Source organism: Leptodactylus fuscus, chromosome 6, assembly GCF_031893055.1.
Source record: "Leptodactylus fuscus isolate aLepFus1 chromosome 6, aLepFus1.hap2, whole genome shotgun sequence".
Lineage (NCBI taxonomy): Eukaryota > Metazoa > Chordata > Amphibia > Anura > Leptodactylidae > Leptodactylus > Leptodactylus fuscus.
In genome coordinates, this window is record NC_134270.1 from 151,589,323 (window position 1) to 151,610,600 (window position 21,278).

The 21,278-nt window shown below is 40.7% G+C and overlaps 1 protein-coding gene across 1 annotated transcript in view; it reads right to left on the reverse strand.

Annotated features, from left to right (window-relative positions):
• The window catches only part of LOC142208842 (fer-1-like protein 4), a 113,866-nt gene that overhangs the window by 57,872 nt on the left and 34,716 nt on the right, over positions 1-21,278 (reverse strand). The window contains exons 5-18 of the mRNA XM_075277597.1: positions 20,581-20,672; positions 19,271-19,315; positions 14,552-14,707; positions 13,801-13,858; positions 12,979-13,110; positions 11,485-11,547; positions 10,444-10,528; positions 8,646-8,802; positions 4,474-4,657; positions 3,724-3,910; positions 2,209-2,573; positions 1,946-2,054; positions 1,154-1,355; positions 226-346 (exon numbers count right to left, since the gene is read on the reverse strand). Coding sequence (XP_075133698.1) covers positions 226-346; positions 1,154-1,355; positions 1,946-2,054; positions 2,209-2,573; positions 3,724-3,910; positions 4,474-4,657; positions 8,646-8,802; positions 10,444-10,528; positions 11,485-11,547; positions 12,979-13,110; positions 13,801-13,858; positions 14,552-14,707; positions 19,271-19,315; positions 20,581-20,672 — 1,956 coding nt within the window. The remainder of the gene's footprint in view (positions 1-225; positions 347-1,153; positions 1,356-1,945; positions 2,055-2,208; positions 2,574-3,723; positions 3,911-4,473; positions 4,658-8,645; positions 8,803-10,443; positions 10,529-11,484; positions 11,548-12,978; positions 13,111-13,800; positions 13,859-14,551; positions 14,708-19,270; positions 19,316-20,580; positions 20,673-21,278) is intronic.

A 21,278-nucleotide genomic window follows, 5' to 3' on the forward strand; every position in this document is an offset into this window, starting at 1 on the left:
GATTGAGAAGGTGCATGAGAAACCATTGGACATGAGATTCGCAAGATAGAATAGGATTTTTATGGTGGTACCAGTAGTAGGACCTCACGTGAATACGTGATAAGTTGTTTTTGAGCGATATCCCTTTAAAACGTAACAGCTTCTGTTTCAAAGAAGTTCACAGACTGTATACTAAAGGAAGTGCGGAATGTAAATGAGTTAGTGATATCAGGATTTTATTCTTACCAGACGCTGAGCAATCTTTACTATCCAGTTAGAATTAAACAACCTCCAGCTATGGTCCTCCCAGTGACTCCACACATATAAACAAGGCCTGTCATTGCCCAATGGTATATAGTAGTAAGAACTGCAAACAGGAAAGATACCAAATAATTTCTTCATTCACTTCATTTTGTTAAAATTAACACTTCTATTTCAAAAAGCATTTTTATTTTGCAGCATTTTTCAAGTGCCTAAAACCTTTGCACCGTACTGTACAACACATTTCACATGTGATTTGCATTATGCCAACTTTCTGTTAGCTAGGGGGTGACTGTTTTTTTAATAGGACCGCCCACTGGACTCCTAAGCATAGAAATATCAGGAATTTAAATGAATGAATTACACTGCCCAATACTATGGAGCCTACAAACACCATATTCAGGTACCCACATGACCGGTTTCCTTTAACAAACAGCTAACTAACTAATGGCTCTTTAACATAGGTCTCTATTATGTTCCCATATATTCAAGGAAATTTTTCTGGATATAATAAGACCTGCAGAGGTGTAACTTGAACTTCCTGGACCCCACTGCAAAATCGGTAAATTATAAGGCAGAGGGACCTTTGGGCCCCCTCAGGGTTCAGGGCCTGGTGCTGTACCCCTTATGGCTACGTCCCTGCAGACCTGAAGATATACTGTATTATATAAAGCAATGATCAGGGGTCCTGGTCCTGTCCTTGGTTTTGTCTTGGGCTCACAACCCCATACATGAGCCCATGGTAATACACAGTTGTGTGTATGTGGCCATAGAATATAATGGGTCAGTATACTAGCTATGAAAAAACATGGCTGGCACAATGACAATGCGCATAGTCATGTGTATGAGGCCTTACAATATGTACATGTTTATGTTAAGGTCAGTATGTTGTTGTATTATAATCTTATATTACTTGTCTGGTTCTGTACGCTCTGGCTTCCTCGCAGGGGTTACAGACTTGCTGCTGTGCTCAGTGTCACTCGGGTCCTCCTCCATATCTGCCTCCAGTTCATCTTCTGAACTTGCATCAAGCAGACCCTGACGTTCTTCCGGAACTCCATCCCCTTTCTTTTTAGATGCTTTGGTGATTATTTCTACAACTTTACCATAGTTACCTATGGAAAATAAATATATATAACACATATATACTGATAAAAGCATCCCAACTATGAATAGGTTTGCTATATTATAATCTGGCTATAATTGACAAATGGGGGAAATATCATGTACGTCAATGGGAATGTTTCATCTAGAATAATAACTCAGTGGTTAGTTGTTCTCTCTCTAGAGAATCACAAATTATTAGGATGCTTATATATTATAGATAGCATTGACATTGGCCATTTTCCCTAAAGAGGACCTTTCACTTCCTCTAGCACAGGTGGTATTATATACCACTAGAAAGCTGACAGTGATATCGGTGGTGTTAGTTTCAGCACTGATACCACTTCACCATCAGAAGGGTAGGCCTTACTGTTCAGCATGATCACAAAGCGATATGGAATGCCCCCTCAGACAGTACAAGGCTATTGAAGAATACTGTTGGGGGGGGGGCGTTCCTGCTTAGCCTGATGCTAGGCTGTAAGGCCTGCCTTCTGACAATGAAGAGATATGGGTGCCGAAACTAATGGCACCGATATCTCCAGCACCCAGGTGCACACCAGTAATGTTGGACTAGCAGCCATAAGATTACCTATAGACTTACCTATAGACATTTCAAATTTCACTGGCTTATTCCCAATACTTTGGTCGATCATTGTAACTTCAAACAGTGTTCCAAATAGAAGGAATTCTACCTTTTCACCCACTGCATTCTGCGAAGGAAATTCAAAAATACTCAAGGAAAGAATAATTCTAGAAAGAACATGATATTTAATGAGTTAAGGGAAACAGTACAAAGTTTTTGGGCGCTCTACTCTCATGAAGATTGGGACATATCAGGTTTGAACATATGTCTTGTATACATACCTCTGGTAAAGGAAGAATATCGTCCACTTCCACTGTGACAATATTAGGCTGCTCCTTGGTCTCATCGTCTTCACCTTCAACATTCTGAGCAGCTGCACTTTCTTTCTCTTTTTCCTTTAACTTTTTGCTTTTCTTTTTCATTTTTAGCTTTCCAAATGCATTTTTCAGAGCTTGAAGTGGTTTCTTCTCCTGAATATTATTGTTGGTAAAAATATCTAATGTCACAGCCACAAAGATACGACCTCGATAAAATATTCCTTCTCCAAGACCTTCGTTCAGATCCTTGTGGACATCTCTCAAGGTGTAATTTTGTGGAGAGCCATAAAGGTTGATCCAAGCGGGTCCAAATGTTGGATGATAGCCAGCTGAACATAATGCATTGTAGATTAATACATACATTAGGGATGTCCATGTTAATTACCAAAGTCCAATATAACATAATTAGTTCTGTGTTTGTTGGTAAAATTCTTTATGTAATTTTAAAGTGCAACTAAACTTTTGGACAGCCGTTGATTTTCTGGCAGCATTTGTGTCATTAATACATTTTGTAATATATTTAATTAATAGATTTTGCCTCATTTCTACAAAGTCCTGTATCTCCTGCATGTGTCTCCTTGCGTCTGTATTAAAGGGATTCTACCATTAAAACTTTTTTTTTTTTTGTGGATAAGACGTCGGAATAGCTTTAGAAAGGCTATTAGTCTTTTACTTTTAGACGTGGTCTCCGCCACGCCGTTCCTCAGAAATACCGGTTTTTACCGGTATGCAAATGAGTTCTCTTGCAGCGATGGGGGCGGGCCCCAGTGCTCAAACAGCGATGAGGGCGTCCCCACCGCTGCCAGAGAAGTGTCTCCATGTGCCACCTCCTTCTTCGTCTGCCGCGTCATGTTCAATGTCTTCTTCCGGCACAGGCTCGTAACCTAGCAGAGCAGAGCAGACTGCGCAGGTGCACAGGTCACGGGAAAATGGCCACTAACAATACTGTGCAAGCAGCCATTTTCCCGTGACCTGTGCACCTGCGCAGTCTGCTCTGCTCTGCTAGACGTTACGAGCCTGCGCCAGAACACATTGAAGATGATGCAGGATGAAGAAGGAGGCGGCACTTGGAGACACTTCTCTGGCAGCGGTGGGGATGCCCTCATCTCTGTTTGAGCACTGGGGCCCACCCCCATCGCTGCGGGAGACCTCATTTGCATACCGGTAAAAACCGGTATTTCTAAGGAACGGCGCGGCAGAGACCACGTATAAAGGTAAGAGACAAATAGTCTTTCTAAAGGCCATTCCGACGTCTTATCCACAAAAAAAAAATGTTTTAATGGTAGAATCCCTTTAAGTGCTGTTGCTGCCTCTCACTGAATGGAGTACAGGCATGGAGTACGCAGCGGTGTAAGATGTAAGGAAGATGAGAGTGGAGGAGGGTCACATCAAACAGTTATATCTTAGGCCTTATAAAAGGTAGAAATTTGCTTGGTCTTGATAAGAATGAAACCACAAATCTGCATTTTCCAATCTCACCTTGTTTACTTGCGTCTGAAATTTGCTGAAAATCAATAAAATGAGTGGCCAGAGCAACGTCTCCAATATGAGCATCATCCAGGACCTGAATCTTTATTTTACGGACAAGAGGTGGGAATTGCTCAATAAAACTGATTTGCTCATTCCATTCTGGTGTATTAGTGTCGCTTTCTACAGAGGTCTCTCCCTAAATGTAAAAAAATAAATAAATCAAAATTTCCAGCAAAGCTGAATTGAAGATAATTTTTGGATCCTGGCATACAGTACGGTACAAAAGCTTGAAGCAGATGTGGAAAAAAAGCTGTAAAGTAAGAATGCTTTCAAAAAGAGAAGTGTTAATAGTTTATTTTTGTGAATGAAAATAAAAATAAAATTCTAAGTTCCATTAATATTTGGTGGGACCTTTGCCCTTTGGAGTCCTGGAAGTAATGATATGGCCCCTACAGATATAGCCCCGATGTCATCAATAGTCAGTCTGTCTGGGATGACATGAAGAGGCAGAAGAATTGGAGCAAGCCTACATCCATAGAAGATCTGTGCTTAGCTCTCTAAGATGTCGAGGACATTCTGCTTGCCAATTTCCTTCAAAAGCTACCTGGAAGCCTACCAAGAAATGATGGAATCTGAAGGGCGCTCACGCCAAATATTGATAGAAACTGTATATTTGGTCCATTGACAGCAGACAATTGCACAAGGTGTTTTGTGGGATTCATACAGAATACGAGCCTTCATAAATCTTAAGTTACATACCTGCTGTCCAGCAAAAGTAACTTGGACATAAGGATCAATGAACACTTTCTTGTCTCCCATCATTTTGGAGAAGCTTCCCATGATGCCATCATTCATACTGGGCAGTCCTTCTGCCTTGAAGATTTTAACACTTATTCTTGACCATGGTCTCTCTGCTGCAATCCTTCTGGGAAGTAGCAAATTTCTAAAAGGAAAAAATGCAAGTTTGAACAAATGAGAAAACTGTAATATGATATTTGCTTTTTGGGGTTATATATCATATGGTAAAATTATAGTATGTGAATATTTATTTGGAATGTATAACAAGTTAATGAAAACTACATCAAGCCGACATTACTAAGGGGTTGTCTGGTACAGCAGTTTAGCCTGTTCAACAAAACAGTGATGTGTAGTGATGTGCAAAGGTTTTAGGCAGGTACGGACCATAGGAGTGTGTAGATTGGAGATGGGGGAGATTTATCCTGTAACAGACTTGATCTCCTGGTTACTTAGGTGAGATACACCTAACTTAACAGGAGTTACTGAGATGTAATATTATCACTTTATAAATCATTGGTACAGGCCTATTTGGAATATGCAGTTCAGTTCTAGACACCACTTCATAGAAAGGATGTCCTATAGTTGGAAAAGGTTCACCGGGGGGCTGCAAAACTGATGAGGAGTAGAGATGAGCGAACACTAAAATGTCCAAGGTTCAAAATCCGATTCGAACAGCCGCACACTGTTCGACTGTTCGAACGGATTTCGAACCCCATTATAGTCTATGGGGGGAAATGCTCGTTTCAGGGGTAGGCAAAATTCGATAAAATTATACTTACCAAGTCCACGAGTGATGGTCTGGCTGGATTCTCCTTGAAGTCTTCTCCCGGCGCAGCGCCCCCGTGTCTTCTTCCGGCTGGCAGGCAGAGCCGACTGCGCAAGCGAGGGCATGCCCGCGCATGTGCAGTCAGCTCTGCCTAGGCCGGATGCCTAGGCAGAGTGAATTCCAGCCGGAAGACGCCGCGGGGACGCTGCACGGAGAAGACTTCTAAAGCTAAGAGAAGAACCAGCGTTGATTGGCAGAATGTATAGCATTCTGCCAATCAATGCTGGTTCTGCATCGAACCTTAAACTTCGAACAGCTAGTAGTATTCGATCTAGTACGAGTATTTCGAATACCGTAGTATTCGATCGAACACCTACTCGATCGAACACTACTCGCTCATCTCTAATGAGGAGCATAACCACCTTCCAAACCCCATAACTTTTTTATTTTTCTGTTCACAGAGCCATATGAAAGCTTCATGTTTGCAGGACAAATTGTTCTTCATGATGCTATCATTTATTAATCTGTACTATGTACTGGGAAGCTGTAAAAAATTCAGAATGGGGTGAAGTTTGAGAAAAACTGCATTTATGTAACTTTCTTATGTGCTTCGTTTTTCTAAAAGACACCAAATTCTGACACCTGTAACTTTTTTAAATATTTTTTTATACAATTTTGGGGAATGTCGATTGCTTTGATCACTTTTTATTTAAATTTTTATCAGAGACAAAACAGTGAAAAAATTACGGATTAGCACCATTTGTTTTTTTCTCACTACAGCGTTCACCGTACAGGAAAATATTTATATACATTTGTAGACTGGCCATTTTCGGACACAGGGAAACCTATTAAGTATATGTTTTACAGTAATTTTTTACTTTTATATGTATTCTAGGGAAAGGGGGTTGATTAGAATTTTTAGGTTTTTTAAAAAATTTTTAAAGTTTTTATTTTTTAAGAATATTAATGAATGAATAAGAAAAATAAGTAAAGTAGAAACAAATAGTGATCTCCATTGAACAGGAAGTGTCAGCAATTCAAAGCTCATTTGCCAGTGTGGTAATTGAAAGATTTCAGTTTTTTTTTTGTAAATTTACATAGATACATGAAAAATGTTTTAAAAGAAAAATCTATGGGTTTGCTTGACTGAGATTCTGTCTTCCTAATTACATCATGGAAGACAGACTTCCACATTCTCAGTCAGCGCCCTCTATTGGTGTGCATACTTGAGGCACTGGCTTCCTAATTACATCATGGAAGTCAGATTTGCATATTCTTCCCATGTTCCTTTGCACAGTGGAGCGCTCATGGCTTAATAAGACTCCACACACCTATATGGTGGTTCTCTCCCTATGGAGAGATGATATCTCATCAACCCTGTCTAAGCCTCTCACCTCTGCCAGGTCAGTCCTCTCTGCACCAAGCTGATGAGATGCAAGAACATCGAAACAGCTGTCCTTGGCTGAGAGACTGTACCTGGTAACATCCCAACATCATCGCAAACAAAGGCCTCTGTTAAGGTCGGCATGATGTTAAAGGGAGCGCCCTCTATTGGTTTGCTTGACTAAGACTCTGTCTTCCTAATTACATCATGGAAGATAGACTTGCACATTCTCAGTGAGCGCCCTCTATTGGTGTGCATTCTTAAGGCACTGGCTTCCTAATTACATCATGGAAGTCAGATTTGCATATTCTTCCAAAGAAAAATCACAAATTCTTAAACAAACGCTTAATATAAAACAGGTTGTTTAAAAAATAAGACTTTTTCTGAAAAACAAAAAGGCTTAGTATTTCCTAACTTAGTGCTAACATCCTACTAATATTATAAGTGTGAAAGTTTGTGTGTTTGGATGTTTGGATGTTTGTGAGTTTGGATGTTTGTTCCTCAATCACGCTAAAACGCCTGGACGGATTTGTGTGCAATTTTCCACAAACATAGTTTTCCCTTAGGATTGAGTCACAGGCTACTTTTGGTGCCACTAAACAACATGGCTTCCTAGCAGGAGACTCACAAAAGCAGGACTCCTAGCCCCAGCTATAGACTCACACACACTGCCTGGCATTTCCTGCCTCAACCTGCCTGCACACTCCTTACTGTCACCTCAGGAGTAGCCCTCACTCTACTCACTCACATTTACATATAGATTTCCACTATATAACAGATCACATTGTCTGTATCACTACATACACAATATAACACATCACATTGTCTGTATTACTACATACACAATATAACACATCACATTGTCTGTATCACAACATACACAATACAACACATCACATTGTCTGTATCACGACATACACAATACAACACATCACATTGTCTGTATCACGACATACACAATACAACACATCACATTGTCTGTACCACGACATACACAATACAACACATCACATTGTCTGTACCACGACATACACAATACAAAACATCACATTGTCTGTACCACGACATACACAATACAACACATCACATTGTCTGTATCACTACATACACAATACAACACATCACATTGTCTGTACCACGACATACACAATACAACACATCACATTGTCTGTATCACGACATACACAATACAACACATCACATTGTCTGTATCACGACATACACAATACAACACATCACATTGTCTGTATCACTACATACACAATACAACACATCACATTGTCTGTATCACTACATACACAATACAACACATCACATTGTCTGTATCACGACATACACAATACAACACATCACATTGTCTGTATCACTACATACACAATACAACACATCACATTGTCTGTATCACTACATACACAATATAACGCATCACATTGTCTGTATCACTACATACACAATACAACACATCACATTGTCTGTATCACTACATACACAATACAACACATCACATTGTCTGTATCACGACATACACAATACAACACATCACATTGTCTGTATCACGACATACACAATACAACACATCACATTGTCTGTATCACTACATACACAATACAACACATCACATTGTCTGTATCACTACATACACAATACAACACATCACATTGTCTGTATCACTACATACACAATATAACACATCACATCACATTTGCTAGCCCACCAAACTTTTTAAAGCACTTTTACAGTTTCACACGTCTGTGTCCGCCCAATTCTCAAATCACCGCAGACGAAGTCGCGGGTAAAAGCTAGTATTTAATAATGTATTTCACAGATGTTCAGTTAACCATTCACTCTTAGAAAATATATGCTGGATTTGTTACCAGGAGACAGTCTCATATTTCTAGTATTCCTGTTATGTTTACATACAATAGAAAGGCTTGGTGATACAAGATGAGTTGTGATGTCTAAGGCTCTATAAGTGCCACTTACTTTTCCACATCATCATTCTGGCTGGTAGTAGCTGGAGGAGCTGTCGGGGCATCTCCCTTTGTCAATACAGACAAGTTGCATTTTACAAAGCCTTTTATGCCTGCTCGGGTGTCTTTTGGGTCAGTGATAACTGCCCATTTCTGCAGAAATCTGTGATCTGGAAATAACAAGAAAATGCTAAAATTTGAGTTATGAGTTGAAAAGAAAGTCATTCAATGAACTTTCAGGGAAGAAGGAATTGCTACCATTTAGAACAAGTATTCTTAAAAGAAACATAAGACAAGAAAATGAAAATGTCAAAAAGGTTTTTTCACATAACTTGAAGAGATGTGAGTACTAGAATTTACAGCCCCAAAGCAGGAGTGATTCGGAGCTGCCTTTGAGGATGAAGGTAGAGGGTTGTAGCAACTAAGTGCCAATGTTGTCCACAGATGAAAAAAGTGCAAGGACTGGGTTTTTACTGCTAGCACAGTCTTTGGGCCTGTATGGTAAAAGGCTGTTAATGCTAGCACAGGCTTTGGGCCTATATGGTAATATCCCAGACCACGTGACGTCTGGGACATTACCATACAGGCCCGAAGCCTGCTAGGATTAACATTGGATCCCGTAGAGGTGAGTAACAGTGTTTATTATGTTCCCTCACCTCCTCTGGGGCTCCAAATATTATATTTGGGGGGGGTCTGAAAAGACTCCTGAGTATAATAATAGTTCATGGGTGTGCAATTGTGGGGCATAATAGTTGGGTGGGCAACTATGTGGCATAATAGAGCTTGAAGGGTCCACTGTGGCCGCTGTAACCTCTATCATGCCCTACAGTGGCCCCCCTGCAACCTCTATTATGCCGGGACATACATATATATAAGGGTTATATATATATATATATATGGGTTGAGTGTGAGGAGAAGTGAGGAGTCAAAGATGTCTGTGTTGCAAACTTTACAGGGTCAAGTCATAGCTGGAAGAAGTAGTCATGGCGGTCCAAATGAGAGTACTGTGTAAGCAGCGACAAGAAAGGCTGACTGCGCATGCATCCCATTTAAAGCCAGAAGAAGCTATCTGAAGAAGACGTTGCAGAGAGAGCATTCCAGAGGAAGAAGAGACTGTCACTGGAGACTTCTCTTGCAGCACTGGGGACGCCCCCAGTGCTGTTTGAGCGCTGAGGACCGCCCCCAGTGCTGCAAGAGACCGATACCATACCGATGAAAACTGGGATATCTATGGAATGGTGGCACAGAGAAGACATCCAAAGGTAGGAGAAGAATAGCCTTTCTTAAGGGTATTCCTACGTGCAAGCGAGAAAAAATGCAGTTTTAATGATAGAATCCCTTTAGGCTAAGGCTCCATGTTGCAGAAACACAGCTTTTTTTGTTGCAGATTTTCTTGTATTTTTTTAAGCCAAAGCCAGCAATGGATTGAGCGGAGAGCAGAAGTAGAAGTACTTTATATATATTTCCCATTCCTCTTGTAGCCATTCTTGGCTTTGGCTCAAAAATTTGCAACAAAATCTGCAACAAAAAATGCTGTATTTGCGCACCGTGCGGCCTCAGCCTTATGTAATGAAATCAATTAATAGCATAATAGTAAAATGCTCTTTCTGTAAAAATTGTGAAAAGTTGTATAAACGCAGGTACATGGAAAAGCTGATAGACACATGGGAGAAAAATTTTAAAATAAATGTAAAATTTTACTTATATTGCTTTTAGGTTGTTGTGTGGGCAATTTCATCATTACACCAGTATATAAGTATATAGAGACTAGAGGTTTTATCAGTAGTTGCATAAAGTGAATACTTTGTTACCTGGTTGTTCATAGACAGTCCTTGTATCAATCTTAAATGTTCCAAGACGTGTGCCCATAAATGGAATTTTCTTGGCATGAACAACCTTCAAAGAAAATCGATTGTTATATGGTTAATCCCATTTCTTGTAAGGACATATATTTGTTATCTGGCATTCTAGTTTTACTGAAATATGGATAGATATAATGGAATTGTATCTGCAATGTAGAGGGTAGATAGGTTATACATGTGGCAAAGCCTATGTTCATATAGAGGCCAAATAAAACTGGAAAAACAACAGAAAACTTGCGTAGAGGGATTGATAAATTCCCTCCAATGTATAAAAAAGCTAAATAAAACCCTACAAACATATGTGTCCCCTGTATAAAAATAACCATAGTGGGGAGGGAAAACAATTCTGCAAGCTGTGGTATGATTCCATTTTCTATTGGATAGCACTGTAGCAGCTGGAGAGGTTGCTATGGGGTACACAACTTTAGGGCACCTGGTCAGCCCCCTGCTACTATTTCTTTGCAATAGGCTGTTACCTGCTGGATTTCCATGTGTCAGCCACTAAAGTGGGGCTTTATACCATGTAAGAAGGCATTATACAATGGGGGACCAGTAAAGGGGGTATTATACTGTTTGGATGCCAATAAAGGGGGCTTTTTACCATATGGACACCAGTAAATGGCGTATTATACTATGTGGGGACCAGAAAAGGGGGCTTTATACCATGTGGGTGTCGGTAAATGTGGCGTTATACTATATGGGACCAATAAAGGGGCATTATACTGTGTGGGCGCCAGGAAAGGGGAAAATTTGATATGGGTCATGGTCTTTGCTATTTACATCCCTGAGAATGTAGCTATAGATGTGCAGAGGTAGCAGTCCCTACTGGGCCCTGGACCCAGAGGAGGGCCCTAAGGTCTCTCTGCCACATAATATATGCCACTATTCTAAATAATAGAAGGTAGGTAAGGGCCCCATTGTAGATTTTGTATTGGGGTCCAGGAGCTTCAAGTTACACCTGTGGATAATCTTTAGTATGGATATACTTACAGAAATCTCTATCAGTTTATCAAACACGACCTCACGTGGCTCAAGGAAATCAAACTGAAAATTCTGGAGGAAAAAAACAAAAGCTTTAGAAGTATAAAAGTCATAAAGTCTATACTAATGAAGAAGGAAACTAAGAAATGTGAGCTTCAGATTGAATAACTATGAATAGGAACCACGGAATGAACCTTCAACATAAGATTTCTTTTTTTCTTAAACCCACTACAAAAATTGCAGGTGTGAATGTACCCCAACTACCGCAAGAATAGGCCCCACAAAAATTCTGCGTTTCCATAATGTGTGATCTCATCCTGAGGATATGTTCACACGGCGAAATTTGCATTCCGCGTGTGAACACTGGCAGTGCAGAGGCATTTCGCTCCAGATTAGGCATGAAGAATGGGCCTAATCGGGAGAGAACCTCGCGCCCAGACGCCACGGCTGAGTCAGCCGCGGAATCCACAGCAAGATAGGGCAGCTCGCTTCTTTTTTCCGCTACTAGCTAGTGTATTTGATAATGTGCACCAAATGTTCCACCGAAAATCTGTATGTTGGAGAGACCGGCCAGAAACTCAGAATGAGAGTTAATTCACATCGCCATACAATTAAACAACAAAGAATGGACCTTCCCGTGCCAAAACATTTCTTCCAGGAAGATCATAATGTCACCAATGACATGAAAATTTTGATTTTAAGAGGGAATTTTAAATCAAGGAAACAGCAGCTGATTCATGAATACAAGTGCATGACCCTATTTAACACTCTGGATAATGGAATGAATGCATCACATGGGTTCATGTCATTCTATACAAATCACTGAACTACGACAGCCATAAAGATAAAGAGCCTGGGAACTGGGAATTGTTTATTTGTTTTTATATGCATATAGTAATAAGCCTCTTCCCCCCTCCCTCCTGAAATCCTATCCCTATGTGTCCAGTTGTACATAAATATGTAGCCTGCAGAAAGTGTTTTTAGATATATCTGAAGAAGAAGCCAGGAAGCTTTGAAACGTTATATTCTGTCATCATTATGAGTTAGCCATTGAAAAAGGTATCACCTACTGAAGACTTGCAAGTTTTTTTTTTTTTTTATAATCAAAACAGACAAAGATACAGCGTGTCAGTTTTCTTATGGCTGTAAAAAACGGTCTGCCAAAAAAAACACGGACATGTGAATGAGCCCATAGACATTATTGAGTTTTAAAAAATGGTCATGTGACGGCCACTCCAAAACCAGCAATCACTATGGCCTTTTTACGCTGAATAGACCTCAGGTTAGATGGACACAACAGTGGTGCAAGGCAGTTGTAAAAAACCCAAATCCCTTTTCACAGGATCCGTGAAAACGGCCAGAATAGGCTATGGCCTTGTTAGCTGAGTTTGCTACATGTCGCCTCAGCCTATTAGGATTTTCACGTATCTAGATAACTTATTGCACAGCAGAATATGTTGGTGATATATTAAATGACAACAAGCAGGATAACATGGCGCTTACGTGATTATAGAAGGGGCAGTTAGTCGATTTCTGGGTTGCCGTGTGTCTTTTCTCATCCCCAACCTTCACATGAACCACAGGATCAATATTGACTCCAACTAGTTTTTGGGCTTGTATAATTGTCACTGCAATCTACAAAATGATGATAGAACAATATATTATAATAACATTTCCAGAACGTTTGTATTTCAGGATGTACAAAAACTTATATTTGCGCTTGCTGTAACATCTTCTCATGTACAGTTTTATCAGGCGTAAGAGAAGTTGCAAATTTTTGTGCCATTTTTTGCCAGTTTTTATTGGGAGGCTTTTTTTGGAGGCTGATTTTGAGGTGGATTCAGCGTCAAAAGCAGCACCAAAAAACTCCATGTGCACTGACCCTTAAATTCCATTCACATGGAGGAAGTTGGCGCCGATTCTGGTGTGGAATCTGTGTCTGAATCAGCGTTGAAAAAAAAGACTGCCAGTGACTTCAATGGGTTCCGTTTTCCGCGCGGTACCTATTGAAGTCAATGGGAGGCTTTTTTTCAGCACTGATTCTGACGCGGATTCCGTGCCAGAATCAGTGCCAACTTCTGCAGTGTGACTGGACCCTTAAAGGGGTTGTGTCATTGAGGACATTTCTATGAATGAGCTTGGACTATTAAATAGGACAGGTAAAGGACTTGTCTTAAGTTTTTGGAAAGGCTCATGGCCCCCCATCCTGATCTGTGATAATACACAGTTGTATGTATGGGGCCATAAAAAAAATGGGTCGAAGAGCTACATGGCCATGTGTATGTAGCCTAACTATAGAGATACATGGAGAAGATATTCCCATACCTGGAAGTTTCTTGGTTTTGGATTTGTTGTAAAATCTCTCACTGGAACCGCACTTCGACTGTAAGAGATCAGCAGAACGAGAAGTTATTGTGGATGTGGCTGAATATTATAATGGTATTGCCTAGGTCAATGATTCTAGCAGCAGGACGGTAAATACAAAGTTATCTACTTTCTAATACTGATGGACTATCCTTAGGATAGGTTATCAGTATCAGATCTGTGAGGATCTGACACCAGGGGCCACCACGGATCAGCTACTCTGGGACAATGTGACTACTGGTTATGTTTAATCACCTCTTCGCTGAATATGTTGCTGCAGCTTTAGATACTGTCCCACAGACTTCAACATGGCAGCGGTGCATTACCTATGGCCGCTGCTACAAAGTGTATGGCAAGTGAGCATTCATCTATATTAGGCAAGGTTCACACTACTGCTAGTTAGATCCATTGCTTCCATCTGTTATGTTTTTGTTTTGTTCTGATGGAAGAAAAGGACAAGCATGAAGGGTTTACAAAACTAAGCAAATATAACAGAAGAAAGAGTCCACCATGTTTTTTTACATAATAGTCAATGGGACTGGATCTGTCATTCTACTAGTGTAGTAACGGTAGTGTGAACATAGCCTTAGAAAAAGAACAACTCCTTTAAGATTCACAGTCAAGAGATTTGAGTTTCTTTTGGGTTGCATACTTAAAGTACAATATTCTTTGATGGCCCTTTATAGATCTAGGTTTCTGCATAAAGTAATACCTCAAAACAGGTGTAAAGGTGACCCCAGAAATTTCAATTTCTGCTTCATCATAGGAATCGTCATCATCATCGTCATCCTCCGAGGCTTTTACTAGATTCTTTCCTATACGTTTGGCATCAATATCCCTCTTGCGAGCCTGTTCTTCAATATCCAACCTGAGAGCAGCAGATATGATGTTATTCCTGTACCAATCTTAACCCGGGCAGACATCCATTGGCAACAACCTTTATTAACTTTATAGCTTTTATTCATTAATGAATGGTGATGGGTGGATATAGATTGGGTGAGTGGGAGGTTTTGTGCAAGGCATAAGAAATGATGTCAGAGGTCGGTATGTTTGCTAAACATATTCCATACATTGTAGTCAAAGTCAGTGAAAGTGGGTGCTAAAATTTTCCAAATTGTCTTAACACATAGGGTCCGGATCTGTAAGAATTTGAGGTAAGTGACAACTTCTATTCTGTATCCGCAAAATCTCTGTAATCTAGGGATGAAGTCCTGATAAACATGGTAGAAACGTTTTACCTCTTATGGCTGAGGCTCTGCGTTGTGGGAAAGCTGCTTTTTTGTCACAGATTTTATTGCTACCTTTCAACAACGTGGGGCTGGCACAGTTAAAAAAATTTTCTCTAGCCCTCGCCATTCCTGAGCAAAGAGTGCTCTTAGTTTCACCACTCAATATCCTAATTAGGATCTCCCTTAGTGGCTGCCTCGATACAGGGCTCCAAGCTTGGAGCAACCTTTATCTTTCCTTTCTCACTCTTTTTCTCTGTATCTTCAAAAATCCTGTAACCAAGAAACTAGCACTATGAATTTAGCAACTATAAATCGAATGGAAGACCCTGTGGAGTTTTTTGTTCCTTTGTTTCTATTGTAAAGCATGGACTCAAGACCTGGTTCAGCTGGTTTTCTGTGTCTACACATGTGCCTATTACCATCCCCCCCAGAGCTAGGACAGCATGTCTCACCATGCGGCATGGAAGAGAAACCTACATGGAAGTGTGGACTTCTTCGTTCAAGGAGATGATTTTTGGCGTCTATTGCTGATGCGTGAAGATGCTACAGCTGACTGGTATTTCTTTCTATTACTGTGTACACGTGGGACTCTGTTACAGCCTGGAAACCTACCATCACCCACCTACCCCAGGAGTTATGGAAGCTTGGCAAGAGAACAGCACCATGTATACCTGGATGGCTTCAGACTTCTTTGGGGAAGTAGAACACAGTGGTAAGGAGGAAGGGAGAGGAGGAGGAGGAGGGCTTGTGATGAAGGACATTTGGGGCATTTTTTTTCTGGTTAATGGACAATAGCGCTGATGCAAGATACCAAACTATCAGCTGTGAGCAGGAGATCTCACCACCTACCAAAGGAACTGCCACATGTTATCATGATAGCTGCATATGTCCCCCACCTCTGCAAAAATGTTTTTCTGCCTGTTATATCTACATGCTGTGACCCCCCTCCTCGTGTCCTCCAACCACATTCGGCTGTATTATTAACATCATTCCGCACAGAGAACTAAATGATCCTGCAGTGTGTCTGTGTTTCTTTCGTTTTAGTTGCTATGATTCCTAGGATTTCTCTATCTGCCATGAGCTTCTATGTGTTTCTCTCTTGTTATATATATATCTTTATAAATGATCTGGACGATGGAATTATTGGGGAACTCATAAAATTTGCAGATGATACGAAGATAGGAGGAATAGCCAACACTAGAGAGGAGAGAGAGTGTATTCAAAAGGACTTAGACACACTGGAACAATGGGCTGAGGCCAACAAAATGGTATTTAACAGGGACAAATGCAAAGTTCTACATCTGGGTAACAGAAATGTAAAAAACATATATAGTATGGGAGGAATAGAACTAAGTGATAGCATAGGGGAAAAGGACTTGGGCATAATAGTAGATCACAAATTCAACATGAGCCAACAGTGCGGTGCTGCTGCAAAAAAGGCTAATAAAATTCTGGGATGTATTAAGACAAGCATTGAATCTAGATCAAGAGAGGTCATTATTCCGCTGTACTCTTCCCTGGTCAGACCACACCTGGAATACTGTGTACAGTTCTGGGCGCCTCAATTCAAGAAAGACATCGATATATTGGAGCAAGTCCAGAGAAGAGCAACCAAAATGGTGGAAGGTCTGCAAACCATGTCCTATGAGGAGCGGCTAAAAGAACTGGGATTGTTTAGTTTGCAGAAGAGAAGGCTGAGGGGAGATTTAATAGCAGTCTACAAATATCTGAAAGGTAGTCACAGTGCAGAGGGATCTACCCTATTCTCATTAGCACAAGGTAATACAAGAAGCAATGGGATGAAACTAAAGGGAAAGAGATACAGATTAGACATTAGGAAAAACTTTCTGACAGTGAGGGTAGTGAGAGAGTGGAATAGGCTGCCACGGGAGGTGGTGGGCGTTCCATCAATGGAAATCTTCAAGCGGAATCTGGATAAACATATAGCTGGGATGATTTAGGAAAACCTGCACTCGCAGGGGGTTGGACCCGATGGCCCTTGAGGTCCCCTCCAACTCTACCATACCATAAATACCATAAATATACTACTGTACCATCTATGAAACTGTATCACTGAAATTTCCCCATTGTGGGACTATTAAAGGAATATCTTATCTTATCTTACTGTCAGGTGGGGGGTCCCAGTGTGACTCCTCCAGCTAAACACTGCCCACCTGACAGTAGAGAACATAATTAGTGCATGGGTATTGATTGATGAGGAATGGTAGGGGCTAGAGAAGAAAATCCAACTGCCTAGGAATCAGTGGAGAAACATCTATAGAAGGATGCCAAGAACTGGAGTTCGGGGAGGTATTGAAAGATCCTCTTCAACATCCCTTACGGACATTAGTACTGAGTACCGTACTTATATTACAACGGTTTCCTGACATTTTAGGAATACAAATTGAACTGCCATAAGTATCCATAATATATTGTTAATATCTTTTTTTTCTTCTTTTTTTTTTTTTTAACGTAGATTGTAGATGTCTCACAATGTACATTTCTCCTATCAGTATGTCTTTGGAGTATGTGAGGAAATCCACGCAAACACGGGGAGAACATACAAACTCCTTGCAGATGTTGTAATATATTGTTAATATCTAAAGGTGACACTACTGCCATTGTTTCCATTGGAAATGCAGCAGCTACTGGAAAATTTCAAAAATTAAAATGGTCGGAGTTTTTGGGTGCAGTAGTTGCTGGGTGCTGGGGAAGGGGAGGGGGTGGTTTTGTTGTCTGTCTGCCCCTTCCCTGAGCTTGAGGACTGGGATTTTTTCCCCCCACTTGGAATTCAGTCTGGCTGAATATAGGGTATCTGCAGTGCTCCTATTAACCCCTTCCTGACGGAACAGGAGCACTGCAGATCCCCTATATTCAGTAGACCGGGCACCAGCGCCGCACCTCCCATGAGGCGACCTGAAGCGACCGCTTCAGGCAGCGCTATGCCAGGGCCCCGGGGAGGGCGGCATTTTTGCTTACTACAAGCTGTCCTGGACTGGCTTAGTGTCACCGAGCGGAGGACTGGGGAGGCCGCTGGAGCTCAGGCAGAGAGCAGGTCCTCTCCGTGCCTGCCCTCTGCCTGCTAACGCCGCTCTGCCACGCCCCCTTCGCTCCACCCCCTTCACTCCGTTCTGCCCCCCTTTGGTCCGCTCCGCCCCCTCCGCCCCACCCCCTCATCCCGGGGGGGAGGGGGGCGGCTTTCTGTCGTCCGCCTCGGGCGGCAAAACACGCAGGTTCACCCCTGCCGGGCACTTTCAGACACAGGGATACCTAATGTTTTTGTATTTCACAGTAATTTTCTTTTGTATGTATTCTAGGGAAAGGAGGGATTTAGAACTTTGATTTTTTTTTGATTTTTTTTTTAAAGCTTCTTTTTTTCCACTATTTTATGGGAGATTCTATACATTGATATTGCGGCTGGTCATAGACATCCCCCCTCCTAAAAAAAAAATATTATTTTTTTTTTGCTGACTCGAGTGTAAGCCAAGGGGGACTTTTTCAGCACAAAAACTGTGCTGAAAAATTCGGCTTATACTTGAGTATATACGGTATTATTATTTCCCACATACACCTCGACAAAGACTTGTTTGATCTCAGACAATCCCAGACGTCTTAACTGAGCTATTTGACCATTATTTGCAGAATTACGGTTATTATTGATAAATTGCCTATTTTATAGGTCTACATTATTACTTGTTTTCATTTCTAAATTGTACATGTTACATAGAACTATGGGCTTATAGTTATTATTCCCCATACTACTGTAGCGAGTAGAGGCGGCATTTATTGATCTCTGTTGACCATTTCTTCCCTGCGTTCTCTTCATTGCTACTAATGAAATCTGAGAAATATCCAATATAATGGAATAACGGTGTAATTTCTATTTTCTCAATGGTTTGTTGAGCTCTCTTTACCACTAGTAGATAATATGTGACATGTTATAAAGGTGGCTGCTTTAGTAGTGATATCTCACATATTTTGCAAATTGTTTTCGATGGCCGTGTATTCATGATTAACACATTCATGGCTCAGGTAACAAGACTGGAACATGGTTGTTGTCAATTTGTGTTTTGAACAGTATGTTAGATTTGAAGCTGACTTGACTTGTGTATCTGGTTAAATAGTGAGTCGTTGTTATGTCTGTAGCAAAATGTAGTATTATATGGACGGGTGATACTATATGAAGTTATCGCTATACTTACTCGTCTACGTCTTGAAAAGCAACGTTTCGAATAACCAATGTTGAGCTGTCGAAATATAATAAATATTATTATGTCACATTATAGAACGTCATTCATTTAGGGAAATAGTCATAATGTTGGTCATACACTTTAGATAGCTGTCGGCTGAAACCCTTGTTTCACCCCCCATCACATGCGTGCTCAGGTCAGTCATGAATGCATGTGTTTCTTACGGGGACAAGACCCTGCCAAAGTCCTCTGGTGGCGACTTATCTATGGTCAATAAAAGGATCAGTTATGATTAAATCCAACTATCCTATCCATCTCTCCTTCAACATCTAGCATTGGGAGAATGTCAGGAGGAGCTGTACACAGTAGATGGTTGAAAATCAGATGGTTTGGCCAGTGTATGTCTCAAGTCTATGGCCAGTTCAAGCCTCTACCATATGCCTTAAACTTGTAGGAATAGGCTGAAGGCCTCCTATTGTTTTATAACACATTCACATTGATCGAAACCGAAATGTATAGTATTACCAAGCGTGGCCGCGCTAATTAAGAATTAGGTACAGTATATATGAGAAATCCACATATAAGCCCTTGTGGACTCCAGAAATAGGTCAACTTGTCTTACGCCTTTTTGGTACGTAATCAAGCTATGTATACCGAAAAACGTGGGGCAGCGTCCACGTCTTATGACTCAAAGGTCGAAGGATATCACAGGACAGTGATTGAGGGATATACCCCAAAAAACACCAATTGCGCGCTCCCTTTGGTAAAAATAAGTTCTGGTACGCTGATGTATCAAATAAAAAAGATTTATTTAAGTTGACGCGTTTCGGGGTTCTCCGGTATCTCACAAGTACCACCCCTTCATCACATCTGTAATAATGGTTCTGTGGTTGGGTAATAATCTGACTGTCCTGGGTAAAGCATTCCAGACAATTGGTGCAGCTCAATACAGTTTTGGAGACAGGAGTGGGATGTTAGTATAACAGAGGATACAAGTCTAAGGTTGTTAGGAGCAACATTGATAAAAGAGTCGCAGGACAACATGATGATCTTTGGTCATTTGATAGGAGTTACGACCTAAGTTGCTGCATAGTCCTATTGACTGGGAAAAGGTAACTTCCACTTGTCCATGTATTCATACATAGACACTAAAGAATGAAGCTCTTTGCTGATCTTCTCATGGATTTCTTAGCTGATCCAACAACTTTGGCTTTCCGCTGCAGCTTATGCAGGGCTGGAATTTAGAGAGGAATGCTTTGAAATTACTCTCCAAATTCGGTCATGTGAACAAGAATTTACAGGAATACAGAGGTCGGCCTTACCTATCTTCCACTGTATCAAAAAAGTCCTGTCCAATCCATGAGCCAACTGCACCCTGTGCGGGCTGATATCGGATATCCAACTGAACACTGATCTGTGGTAGTGGGGAGAAAGGTATACAGCTTTAGATTCTGTGATATATTGAGGAGAACGTTATATACAAGTATAGGGTATAGTAAAGTAATGCATAGTATAATAAAATAACAGATAGTAACCTGACATTTATGATATGTATTTATTCTACAAATCTAATAAGACATGTTCATGAGTCACTCTCTCCGCATATATGTAGTGCAGAGCATACTAGTGCACAAAGGGTAAATTACAGACTAGATAGCTATACTGTATATTTACTGTTCACAATGGGAGTGTTTTCTATATTTTTACAGAAATGCTGCATGTGAACATACTCTTACTGTATTTGGCCGTGTGCAGTATGTTCTATCTCATTACCTTCAGAAGCAGACAGACTAGAATAACAGGTCACTCAGAATCCTATACATTGCTTACATGTCATCCTATCTTTGTATAGCAGGGTTCTATTGTTTTCTGTTGTCAACTGAATATTTCTCATTAAGTAAACTAAGAAAGAAAGAATAAGCATATATCACAAGGAAACCTGTCCAGGAGTTGGTGCATGAGATTTCCTGGTCGGGCTGTTATGTGCAAGTGAAATCCAGATCTATAGTGAATCATGAGA